Below are 13,808 nucleotides of genomic sequence, written 5' to 3' on the forward strand. Positions count from 1 at the left end.
ATCCCCTGGCCCAGTTTTTCCTTTTATATATTTGAGATACAAAATCTCTTTTATGAGAGGTTAAAAGTCAAACTTACTTTGCATGATCACGTTTATTATTTATTTTCCACTTCTTAAATAAAGCGTTTAACAGTTTTACATACATTTAAAGCAGTTTCTCTACCCTGCAGGCTGCCTCTGGTTACCGTTCATTTCAGCTGCGGTATGAACTTAAACTTGTTTCGGTGAGAGCAATACATCACAATGAGCATCATGTCCGCATTTATTTTTGTCAAAGTTACATTATCGTTGAATGGTAACACAGTTTTAAGTGCAGCTTTATTCGGGGAGTCTGCACTCCGTTGTCACGCAACAATAAGGTTACCTTTGACAAAAATAAATGTAGACATGATGCTCATGGTGATGGATTACCGAAGTCAGCCAAGTTTAAAGCCTCTGCAAATGTATTTTCATATCACAGTAAAATAAATGGACAGTGCTGGCTGCACGGTAGGAAGCGGGGAACGCTGTGTTATTCCTCGGGAAAGGTCAGCGGTAATGAAGAATGTACATTTTGGTGGTAATTGGGGTAAAAGATGCAGACACGGTGGTGTGGTTCATTAAGTGGCATACAGAAAGAACAAGAGGAATATTTTCTAGAGCTCCACTGTCATTAGCATGCAGACACATAGAGCCCATTTCATCTCCCCCTGCTCCTTTAATTACCAGATTGTAGAGTAAAGCCCTACAATTCCCTGAGTCATTCAATCCAAGAACTGCTTCTAAATTTGACTGTATTTGTGGTTTTATAATAGTTTAATTTTGCAACACGCACTTAAATTGTTAATTTGAGTTTGTTCCTTCGCTGCCGAACAAAAAAACACTCACTGTATCACAGAAGCTCATTTAAAAAAATGGGATTTTGTGTCTCGAGTGCTAAATGATTTAATGCTCCCCACACATGCACTTTGTATTTCAGTCCCTTCTGAAGAGTAATGCGTAATGTCAACACTAGAGGGCAATGTCTTCCCGTGTAAAAGCAGTGAAACGGCACCCGTCAGAGCACTGAATTAATAATACTCACAAAGCATCACCATACATGAAGAAGTTTAGCGTTTTGCATAATCCTTCAGATAATAACAACAACTTCATAATCATTTCAAGCCACCATGCTTCATGGTTGTTATTATTCTCGCACAGCAAAAAATAGTCCTGGATCTTCCAGACAGATCTCTTATCATGTCATAGAAAGCAATTAAACATGTAAACAGTATAATAACAGGGATGTTTTTAAAAAGCACCGGCTAGGAAAACTCATTTATTCATCACAACGGACCGGAGCTCCATGTATCACAAGTAAACATAAATCTGCCGGCTCTCAGTCAGTCTTGAACCAAGTTAATAGGTATTTAATTACATTGATGCATCATATAATTGGCACCAGCGAGAAAAGGAGACAAACTGGGGCAGGCGGCCTGGATTGGGAATTAAAGAGATGTATTTATCTAAAGCCTGTCTGATTACCTGGCAGAACCTCACAGACAATAGGGTAATAAATCTTCAGTTCACTGTTCTCATCTCCAGTGAATGACTTGCGATGTGGATGCATTAAGTGAGCGGGTGCCCGCCCGCACGCACACACACACACGTGCTTGGTTGGCGAGTGTATGTGTGGAGCAGCTTATTAAAATGTGTAATAGATTTACTGACCCTGATATGCCACTAGAACAAAAAGTAATTATTCATACTGTGTAGAGCAGTCTAATTTTAACCAGTGGAAAGATTTTAGAAAGAGCGAGATGGAATTAGTGAGGCATGGCTAAGGACTCAAATGGGCTCTGCGAAGGCATTTTGGTCTCTTGTTAAATGACTGCTTCATCTAGGTGTGAAAAGCAGGGGAACTTGAGGCACTTGGGGGAGAAAAAAATTAAAACCTCAATTTTATGATATTAGAACATTTCCAAAAGTTGCGCCTCACTGAGCCTTTTAAATCGCCAATTTCTTGCTAAAACAAAACAACAGGTGAAAAATCCCCATAAATATCAGGAGATTAATTTTTGTTTTTTTTAAATGTCACTGCCACACCATGAGCAGACCGCCGGTAGATTGCTGATAGGGTTTCCACTGGTATTAAAAAGCCCTGCCAGGTTTTCAGCGCAGCAGGTTTGGTTTTCTGTGTCATATCAACGTTTGCTCCTCTTTAGAAGGAAGCAAAAATTCTGATTCATAATTCAGGCTGTTGGATGAAATGACTGCGGCTGAAATATTGATGACCGTGGAATATTGCTGTGCGGCCAGCGCTAACACAGTCCTCTCTGCTCTGTCACTCCCCCTCATAGCTTTCTCAGGTTCTGCTAAGTGCTTTGAACCAGGACCTCATCCAGTTCACACTCAGACCGGGGGTGCAGGTGAACGTGTACGCCACGCGGCTGTCTCCAGGTGAGTCCGCAGCACAGATGGTGGTCCTCGTGTTCATTATGTAGGAAAGATGAGCATTTCAGGTGGTTGATCAAGGGCTGCGTTATTTTCATTTCATTAATCTGTTAATTATTGTTTCAATTAATCAGAAAATGGTGGAAAAAAAGCTGATCAGTGTTTCCCAAGATCCGAGATGCATCAACACGTCTTGTTTTGTGCACAACCCAAAGATATTCAGTTTACTGTTTTAAAGGATTAAATAAAATAATCCTTAATACTCGCTGGAAGCTGGAATCAGTGAATTTTGACTTTTTTTCTTAAAAAATACACAAAACGATTAAAAGGTGTAATATGTAAGAACTGGCCACCTGCTGAATCCATACTCCAAACAAATAGGGGGCAGCATATCACCATGTAACCACGAACTGCTGCTAACTATAAACGCCATAAGGTTTTTAGCTCAGTTAGCCACGCAGCTAGAGGTCCAGATTAGAGAAGCGGCTGATTGTTGTTGTTTACACCACTAGCACAGGACCTCTGGACTGGGTTAGCATGCTAATCTAGTAGATACATCTGCAATGATACGTAGACGTCATCTATTATTTCGTCACATTCTGTCGCTAATGTCAGTCAACTAAAATTCATACATACTGCACCTTTAGTTGATTATCAAAATAGCTGGGGATTAATTTAACAGTTGACAACTTGGGATGGGATGATCGCATTAAAAAGCACTTAAAATAAATTGATTGTGGTGAATATTCATTATAATAACTATAATGGAATAATACATGGAATAATTGAATTACTTGAAACAGCTGTCTGGCTCAGTGATGTACAGTCTAATATTGGTTTCTTCATTTATTTTGAATTGCCTAAGCCTGTCACCATGGCTGAAGACGTGGCTTTCATATTGTATCTCCCACAAAAACAAGTGAAAACGGATGTGTGTAAATACTACGGCTTCCAACCTAAAAAACGACAGGAAGATGATCACCATCTATTTATTCTTTCTTTGTGATGTGTGTCCTATCTGCGATGCAATAGAAATATTTTGTTTCCTAACAAAATGTAAGGCTAAAGTTTTAAGAATGATTATCGGGTTAATATCTTGAATCACAATTATGTTGGACAGAATAATCGTGGCATGAAATTGTCATATCATCCCATGCCGATTGACGACTAATCAATAAATTGATCAACTGTTGCATCTCTAGTTGTTTCTTATTTCAGGCCAGGGTTTGTGCACTTCTTCCAGTTTGTAAACAGGCTTTGAAATGTAAGCTGAAATCTGGAGAGCACACCTGAGCAACACACTTTTTATGTGTTTTAATTGTCTTATTGGTGTTTGTTTTATTCTGTACTTGGGGGCTCCCTGGAGAGAAGTATTGATAATGAGTGGATTATCCTGGATAAAGAATGAAGAAAAAGATAGTGTTAATTGGGCATTTGCGCGCTGAGTCATTATTCTCAAATATTATCAGCACAACAAGCCAGCGGTGATTCTCCATTGTTTATTAATCGGATTGTGATAGAATTTGAATTCATATAAAGATAGAAAGAAATATGCATTCGTCCCCATTTGGCCTGCGAGTGCACTCAATTTCTGTTTCATTCTGTCTCCTTCAAAGCTCCTCTCGTGGACAGCAGTGATAGCGGCCACAGTGGCACTGCAGTCATCATGCTCGTGTCCGTCGTACTGATGGGCTTGGCCGTCTTTGTAATATATAAATTTAAAAGGTACAGTATGCTGGATGTATTTTTAACTACATATGAGGTCAGGAAGAATGTGGGAGGATTCATTCTCCAAATGTTCAGACTCACATCATGTCAAATGATGGGATAGGTATTATGTTATCTTTGATTGCACAATGTGTGTGTGTGTGTGTGTTTCGCAAGAGTCAGCCCCATTATCTCCAAGCAAGCCGCCTCGCTGCTGCACTCCCAAAACTTTCCACGAGTATTCAGACTCCATATATCTCTGAGTTATGGACGTCGCCGACACAATAATAGCTCCAGGAATAAGACAATTCCCCTCTGTCTCAATCTGCGGAATATTACAGGGAATGACAGTCTAATCAATTCTCCCACAGAGCTGAATGGGTGTCAGAGTCCTGCAGTTATCAATATTCATCTATCTGACAATGTGAGGGTTGACCTTTCAGAAAATGCTAAACACAGCCATTCAAGGTGAGGCATACTCTGTGGAATGGCAGGAAAGGTTGAGGAGATAAGTCCTGAGACAACATATATTATACAGTGAGGGGCATACAGTAAATAGCATCCTCTGCTGCAGGTAATCCCATGCCAATCACCCAGGGGGAAGGCTTAGTTGCTCTGTAGTTTGACGAATTTTGCTCATTATAAAGTAAAACATCGCTTAACTTCAACTTTCAGGATGGTAATTACTACATTAAAAAATTAACTCCGAGTCTCAGAAGCCTCCTGAAATGCCGCAGCTCCAGCTGCAGCACAAAATCACATGGGGAGGATCTGAAATTAGAAATGCAAGATGTTAGTTTTAAGCAGAATTGGGGGTGCATCTGAGGGGATGAAAAATTGATTGAAAAGTGAGGTGAACAATATGAAAGTGAGAGAGCAATGCCCAGTGGAATGCAAAATGCCCTAGTTTCTGGCTTTCAAGCAATCCTCTCCCATCCTTAACAGTTAAAAATAGTGCGCGACACATTATGCATAGTGGAAGCATTAGGGAAACAGACCTGATGGCAGGTTTCCATTAACTTTCCCCTTTTAAAAAATCTTTTTTTATGACCTACAGGAAGATTCCGGGCATCAACACATACACAGCGGAGCAGCCTGACAAAGAACAAGAGGTCATCCCGACGGTGACCTCCATAGCCGTCCCAAACCCTGAGGGGGACAAGCTGACCTCGCTGGATCATGTGGATGTGCAGTTGGACTCAAAAGGCAGAGGTATTCATGTGCCTGTTTCTTCCTCTCAGCTACAGTCGTTACCTCAATAACACAACACAAAGAGTCCAGTTGTTATTCTGGACAAAGAAGGTCTACTCTTTGTGTAGTTTTGTATTTAATCACTTTATGTACAACTGTGTGATTATAATGAGTAAATGTCAAAGTATTCCCAACCTACAATGGTTGTATCAGTTCTCAAAGCAACAGAAAAGGGCAGCTCCAAGATGTTGGCTTAAAAACCACAGAATTACTTTCAGGGTCAATTCACCCAAATGACAAGAAACATTTCCTTCCATCCATTAGCCATTAGCTATACCCCTCAGGGGCTGCAGCCAATCCCAGCTGACGTTTTCCTAATTACATTTAGTGGTATCCTGAGTTTTATTTGCCCAGGTCTGGAGATATCCATCTCTGAGATTTCTTGAATTTCATTTGTTGAGCTAACAGCATTAAAAACCCCACACATTTAGTGATTCAGCACCGTCATCGCTCTCCTTGAACAGTTTCTCCCTTGCTTTGGATAATCCACAAAACACACTTGAATTGATTCTTAAGAATTAGGTTGTTTTGTATAAACACGAATGCTTATGAAGACTTAAGGCGCTATGATACAGTCAAGTTGCACTTCCATCACTTAAATTGAAGCTAAAACTGTACACATGCAGAATTCAAGGATGTTTTTCTGGTTTCGTTGTGATCTCGTGGCCAGCTCCGGGTCAGCTCTTAGGTCAGACTTTACTTTCATTCAGCTTTCCCCTGTGAATTTGCAGAAACAGTGATGCACTGTTCTGAAATGTAGTATTTTCTTCCTGTTAATTAGTACAGTAGGGTTGGCTACTAACACACAACATGTAGGTTTGCCAGGTACTTGTAGACAGCCTGGGAGATGAGGGGAAAAAAGCCTTTTATTTTAGACTTTAATATAGACTTGTAGAAGTTTTGCACCTAAACATGTTATTTGTGAACCTAAACTATGTTTTTTTTCTGCCCATTGACTGTAAAAACTAGATTTTCCAAGTCTAAAAAAAGTGAAGCCAGTGTAGAAGTGCCTTAAACCTGCAGTATTTCCAATGGCCACCAGGGGGCAACTCCACTGGTTTCAAAAAGATGTCCAGTTGTATGTAAGCTTATGAGAGAATGTCCGTACTTCTCACTTGATTTATTAACTCAGCAAACAGCTTCCTAATGAGTGTATGGTCTCAATCACAATCAATCAAAACACAGCATGATGTTCATTTAGTAAATTATGGTCCCAGGGTATGCTGTAGGGCAGTTTTCACCAAATACCACCATTATGACTGACAGTAAAATACGGTAGCATAGGTCTACCCTATTCTTCTTACTGTTTTGCACTGTGGACGCCCAAACAGCGCTGATTAAGTAGCCACTAGGACGTGTGCTCACTGAAGCTCGCTGTTGTCAACTTCAGTTTCAACAGGGCTGCTTGAAATATTCCCCTCTTGTTCCGCTCTTCTCTTTCTGATAGTTCCAGTTTGGAGTAATGTTGAGCCTTTTATTCCACCTGTGTTTATTATTGTGCCACAACGTGCATGAACGTGACTATGTAGCGGGCTAAAACCAAAATAATAAAGGGGGGATAATAATTATTTCAAATTACATTAACATGAAATTCTGCAGTATATTGATAGTGTTATGTGTTTTTTTTAAATTATCTTCATTTATCTTCCAAAAACACAACGTCTTTTACCACCAGTGGTACTCGTACCTTGTGTAATTGAGACGACGTACCTTCAGGTTCATCCAATCAGGATATCCTCCCAAGCTTCACCCTCTGGTCCAAGTACCATCCCCTTTGGGCTCTGAAAAACCAAGATGGCGATGGTCGCACTGCCAAATTTGAAGCTTCAAAGCGGTAGTCCATAGTAGATTTTACCAGAAGATATCTTGACATGGAAATAAAAACTAACAAATGTGGCATCAACTTACTTTGATCAATGTTTCTCTCTCAGACTACAGCAGCGTCGCTCTCGTAAACCACTTGCTTTGTCTATTTGTTCATTATAACAACACATTTGTGACATCCAGGGTTTTCAGTGATGAGGGGACCATAAGGAAGGTTCTGAGCTCCCATTGAAGTATGAAAAATTACACATCCGTGGGGGTCACTAATAAATTACCAACACATTTTGTTTGATATAATTAGGTTAAAAGAAACATGTTTTTCATAAGTACTACGCACCATATTCTCACATGAATGGCAGTGACAATGAACTGCACTTCTTCTTATTATAGACTAGCTGCCATGCTGCTGATAAAAGTCTGCTGCTGGCATCGTCCCTCAATGTTAGCTATTTTAGAGACAAACAGATTATAAATATGGCAAATATTAAAAACCAACAACCAGTGCATCGGTGTATATCACAAGGGTGAAGTGAGAAAATATGCTTTTTGTAAAATGTGTGAACTGACCCTTCAGCACAGCAAAGAAAGTATTAAAAACTTAATTGGCAAAGAGGAACAAGTTGAGGCCCACTGACACAGAAGAGATGCAACATTTTCACTTATTGTTAAGTGCTGGTGCTGTTTCCTCCTGCCTCTGTGTTAGCATGTGAGTTGCCAAGATACAGTTATGTTCTGCCGTGTATATTTATCTATATTGCCAACCTGAGTTTGTCGCGGCAAGGTGTTAGTATTCACAGGTAAGTGAAGCACAATCATGTGCGAGCAAAAGTGATGAGAATGTCGAGGTGAATTATTTGACCCAATAAAATAATTAGTGCATCAGGAAAGTAGCCGAGTGGTGAAAGCATTTTCATCAAGAACTATCTGTGGAGGTTCCAGCTGATTTACCTCCGCCCGCAGATAAACAATCGACCCATCCAAGATAAATGTGTTTGCCTGCAAAAATACACCCGTATGCAAATAGCTACATAAAATTCCCCCTCTGTCTCTTTCCTTTTTTCTCCCTTGCCAGGCTACCTGCCATCTCACACAGACATCAAGCTCTCTGATGAAGCGCCCCATGTGTTTTAATGTTGAGAGTCTATGACCGACTCGAAAGCAATACATCTTCTTTGGCAGTTACTTCCAGCAAGCTATGAAACCACGGTCACAATGAATGGTCTCGAGTGTTTTGCTACCCATGCATGGATGGACCAGTTCACACTGTGCTGCCTAATCCCTCTGAGGAGACTGTACAGATTTATACTCGCTTCTTGAAAAAGGGACACTTTTTGACTGAAAATACTTGTATTTTTGCAAGGACATTGATCTTTTTATGTAAATACTGTACATCCATAATGGAAGATGTAAAAGTTATTTGTCTGAGCTGGTTACAGCTGCGTCTGCTCAAATATGAAAATATCAAAGCAGCGGGACAGAAGTGATGTATAATAATATCTCCAAATATGCTCCAATTTCTGTTCTTTGGGCTTGTGTTTGTGAAGTTTACTTTGTTTAACTGTGTGGAAATAGCTTATCTGAGTAAGACAGTGAGGGAAGCGGATTCATTAAGCTGTGTACAATCAGTAAATCTTATCACCAGATTCTCATCAAATGAAAGCTTGCAATATCCAGGAGATGAGGGAGGGCTCCTAGTCCCAGATCTGTGTATTCCATCAAGCCTGCCGCTCAAAATGTTATATATGTCATAACAGAAATAAGAACTGAAAATTAAAGTGGCTGAGCTCGATAGGTATACACAAGATGAAGATGAGAAACTGAGCAAATAAGTCCGAATGAATGCTAACATCTTACGACTACTTAAAAAGAGATTATACACAAGTATTCTGTCTAATCTTTATCATGCATATGAGCTATTATTGCAGCAGCAGTCTTGTAATTTCATAGTTTTACAGCCAGTTGAACTGTTAAACAATGCAATGACTTTTAAACTTGTGCTTCTTATTTATTTGTCGCCCTGAGCGTTTCTTGTACATTCTGGTTTCTACAAAGTGAACTACATGTAAATTTTCTGAATAATTCCTGTGTTAACAAAGACGCTCCGACACAGCGGCGAAACGCTCGCTGTGATGCAGTAAAAAAACAGCGCTACAGTGCCACATCTGTATTTTATCTAATGATTAATTGGTGCATTATTTATTTTATTCATTTGTTTTTCTTCTAGATTGAGTTAAAAGACGTGTGCTCCTTGACACAGTTACAAGCTGTTCTCTCATGTTTGTCTTGTTTTTCTTTGAACTGATCTCACTGTGAAGGTTGTGGTGCATTGTCAACACTGAAACTACACCGGGCTTTTCAATGGAAACATGTTCTCTTTTTTTTTTTCTAAGTTTTACATTGTATTCATTCTGGACTGTTTATCTACTATAACGATACCAGCATCTCCACATGGCATTTTCCTCAGTTTACAGTGATACAGAGGAGCCTGCAATCTGTTCCAAGTCTGCCCCCAAGGACTCGGCGGACAAAAGGCTGCAGATTTGTTCATCTCCTTCGCTGCGAGGGACACGGAGATAGAGAAGACGTATCTCCTGTCAACAAGGCTCAGCCTACGCACGGAGCTTTGGTCAGCTGCTGTCTCTTTGGGATAAGTACTGAAGTTCTTCTTCATCAAACTTTTCTTTTTAAGTGTTGTCAGCATCATATGTCAGTAAGACAAATTGACTGGAGGCTTGTCTATACTTCTTCCCCTCCAATCCAGCGATTGAGCCTGAAGCATAAATAAACTGGCCATCACACGGACGCTGTATCTCCACGGTGATCATGGGTATAGTTTTTATTTTGTGCTTGTTATATATTTAACGTCTTTTTTGTTAAGTCCCAATAATCAACCTGTGAATACGATTGTGAACATATTTGCATGATGCTTTTTTTTTTTTTAAATCCTCTTTCAAGATACTTAAAATACGTCTTAATTAGGAAAAAAATGAAATGTGTAACGCAGTATTTTCCGTTTCTCAGAGGCTAGAAAACTCATTAATTACAAGTGATGTGATTATTCAGTGGGTTCTTTCTGTGTTTTTTTCATTTGACCTTGCAGAAGTAACCATGGTTGCGGAATAAAGCAGAGACACAACATGAAATGCAAGCGTGGCTGTTTGTTAAACTCATTCCTAAAAGCATAAATAGCTTATTTTGGCCGCCTTCGATCTGTTTTAAATGTGCTAAAAATCCGTTAATTGTGTGTGACCTTTTGAGTTAGCCGATCAATGGACTTCATGAAGGGCAAAACAACAACTCCTCTCACTGTAAGTCACAAATTGGTAGTTTTGACGGACGGGCGCCCTCACTTTGTTGAATTTCTTCCTTTTTTATACTTCGTCTCTAACAAGTGTTGCTTAGTATGCTCAAAGTTTCAGTGCGGCCATTTGCATGATACAATGGGGCAGAGCGGGAGGACAATGAAAAGCACCAAGTAGCCTGGAGTGATTCTAATGGGCTGGTTCCTTGGCTCTCCCACTGTGCAACAAATTAATTATCCCTCTCTCCAGGAAATCGACACACACACACACACACACACTCGCACACAATCAAGGAAGATTTCCCTGCCTGGGTAGCACCTTGAATGAAAAATGTCCCTCAACAATAACCCACAGCAATATTGTGTTAGCCACAGTGTGAAATTGATGAGCATGTTTCCTTTCATTGAGTGCTACATTACAGTGTCTGGCTGCAGCGAAATCATCCATTAGTGATTGTCACCGTTCAATTTGATTGTGCACCGCCGAACATCCCAGGGCAGTTAGAGAAAGGCCTTGGTGTTAATTCAGACTGAGAGCAGGAGCGAGAATAAGACTCTCGGGGCGTCGATGGCTGGTTGGAGTGATGAAGATTGGTGTGCGATATGAAGCTGTTGAAGTGGCAAACAAAATGCAAAACAGAGGAACAAGGGCCTTGTTGCTGCAGCTTTGTGTGTGAAGGGTCATTTCAGCCAATCAACCACACAGCTCTGTCCTCCAGCCTCTCAAGGCTTTTATTTTTATTCTAAATCTAAGGAAGGAGCGGGAACAATATAATACCACTAGTTCTTCTTCTTCACAAAATCATCCGTTTCTCATCATTCGACTAAGGTCTCAATAATTGTTCTCATTAAACAGGAACCAGTTGTAACCGGAGACCTGCGTAATCGAGTGATAGGTCAGTGCAAGTGTCAGATGGGACTCTCACACGGGCGTTATCGCACTTCTGCCCATTAAAGTTGATTTTAAAGCCGCTGTAGGATCATTAAATGTGGTATGCTGAGACTGATACAGTGGCTGTTACAAGGCACGTGTGTTTCAGATAAGACTGTTGCAAAAAACAAAGCTTCATGAACCCGTTTGCTTTCAGGTTTATGTCATGGCAGCATTTCTAATTCACTGACAGCCAAAAAAGACTGTTTTATCCTCTTTTCTCTGGGGAAAAATAGAGTGCAAGCCCTCTTATGATGTTACATTTTCCATTACTACACATATTCTGTGCATGCATAATAGAAAAAAAAACATAATTCCATATAAAAATACATTTATTTTGAACAATTTTAAAATGGCAATTTGTTCACAGTAAGAAATATGATTCAAAACAAGACGATTTTGTATATCCTCGACAAAAATGGACAATATCATAGATCATGCACAACTTTTGGCAATTGCACAACTAGACTATTAGACAAGGTGTTGAATAATTAGTTTAATGTGTCAAGTAAACTTTAAAACCAACCATGATATATATTTATATATATATATACATACAGCACTCGCTCACCCTAATATAGTCGTAAGTCTTTTATCACAGATAATTAGGGCATGCCACTGTAAAAAAGAAATAAATAAAAAAGAGAACGTACAGCTTCATGTGAGACTTAAGGTCATGGAAACATATTACTTCCTGTTCAGTGGGTCGACAATAAAGTAGGATGAAGCAACTGTATAGATTTACATTCCGTCTTATTCTATATACAAGATTCCAGTATTTCCACTTCTACTGTCCTTATATCACATTTTCGTTGTTTACCATCATCGTCTGAGAAAAAGTCTTTTGAAAGCACCATGTTATCTCACAGAGTAACCACATATTTCATTCTTAAAAGCATCCACAACACATCAGATTTCTACATTTTCATATGTATTCATGTATTTACAACTCAAAGACCTCTAGTTACAGGGCGGAAAACGCAAATGTTTATCAAGAGTGTAAAGCTGAAGTGGTTTATTTAATACAACGAAATGATAACTGAAATGTGAAAATGTGTTCTGCCTTAAAAGGGATAGTTCAGGTTTTTCAAAGTGGGCTTGTATGAGGCATTTATCCTTTCAAAGGAAGATCCTTTGACTTAACTCAAGTAAATGTCACTTTTCTTGTCTTGATAAGCAATTTTGTCTTTATTTGAGTTATTTTTAACCAAATACAAGGCATTTGTCTGTAAAACATCCACTTCAAGGCTAGAAGACTTATTTTAAGCACAAGTAAGTCAAGACAAAAACATGTTTTTTCTAATTTTGTGATATAATGTTATACTTGGATTTGAATGTAGTCTGAGTACAGTTCAGTTTGTTTTTAGGGGCCGTGCTTGGGACAAAACATCTAATTTCAAGTTTTAGCCTTTCATTAAAAAAAAAGTTGTAATATATGGTGTGTTAGATGGTTTACATCCCATTCAGTTAGACCTAACATCCTTCACTGACGTTGACGGTAGTGTCAACCATCAGACATCTATAGCTAGAACACAAGGGCTGAGCACATAAAAAGTGATGAAGCGATAAAAGACTAACTTTGAAGTATTTCAAGTCTTTGATGACCCTCTGACTTTTCATCTAGCACTATCAGGTCAAAACTTCAAAGTTTTTACGATTTATTTTGAGGGGAACATGAATGTCTGAACCAAATGTTCCAATCCAACCAGTAAATTGTATCTTTCACTGACTACGCTTACATGCACACAATGTGTTTTTGCCCTTATTCCGAAATAGACGATACTCCGACTAAGATGTTTAAATGACAAATGAAAATGAATATTCCATAAATATTCCCGTTTACATGCAGCCGTGCATACTCTGATTACATATAAATATATGAATACATTATGGATCATAGCGGACTTGTTGGACCGTGCAAACACAGCCTCAGTCTTTCATTTGTTCAACCACTTTTTTGAAGAGGTGGTTGTTGTGAAGAGCAGGGCTGAGGGAGGAGCTGTCTGAAGAGGAGCAGGACCTGAACAGAGTTTATATACAGGATCGAGTTCAGGTGCAGGACTTTCCAACACCTGCAGCAGAGCCATGGTCTCCCATGCTGGCAGCAACTGTTTGGCTGCGTGAGAATGTGAGTTGCCTGTTCTTTGTTCATCTATGTTTGACCTATTTAAGTTAAAATGAATGTTCGTACATACAGATATTTGCTCCTGTATTAGGTTTGTATGCTGATAGTTTATTGTCTGGTTCTGTTTAGACAAACCAGCTACGATTGGTGCCAGTCTCCTTTGTCCATCATCCTGTTCAATCTACAATAAACCTCAATTGCCGTGGATCCTCCCGGTGTTTCATTGTGTCTGACCACACACCCACAGTGTTTATCAA

The 13,808-nt window shown here is 39.5% G+C and overlaps 1 protein-coding gene across 1 annotated transcript in view; it reads left to right on the forward strand.

Annotated features, from left to right (window-relative positions):
- The window catches only part of LOC141009341 (VPS10 domain-containing receptor SorCS1-like), a 58,062-nt gene extending 49,737 nt beyond the window's left edge, over positions 1 to 8,325 (forward strand). The window contains exons 24-27 of the mRNA XM_073481890.1: positions 2,319 to 2,418; positions 4,029 to 4,137; positions 5,177 to 5,331; positions 8,267 to 8,325. Of these exons, the coding sequence (XP_073337991.1) occupies positions 2,319 to 2,418; positions 4,029 to 4,137; positions 5,177 to 5,331; positions 8,267 to 8,325 (423 nt within the window). The remainder of the gene's footprint in view (positions 1 to 2,318; positions 2,419 to 4,028; positions 4,138 to 5,176; positions 5,332 to 8,266) is intronic.
- Positions 8,326 to 13,808: the final 5,483 nt, after the last annotated feature.

Source organism: Pagrus major, chromosome 15 (genome assembly GCF_040436345.1).
Source record: "Pagrus major chromosome 15, Pma_NU_1.0".
Lineage (NCBI taxonomy): Eukaryota > Metazoa > Chordata > Actinopteri > Spariformes > Sparidae > Pagrus > Pagrus major.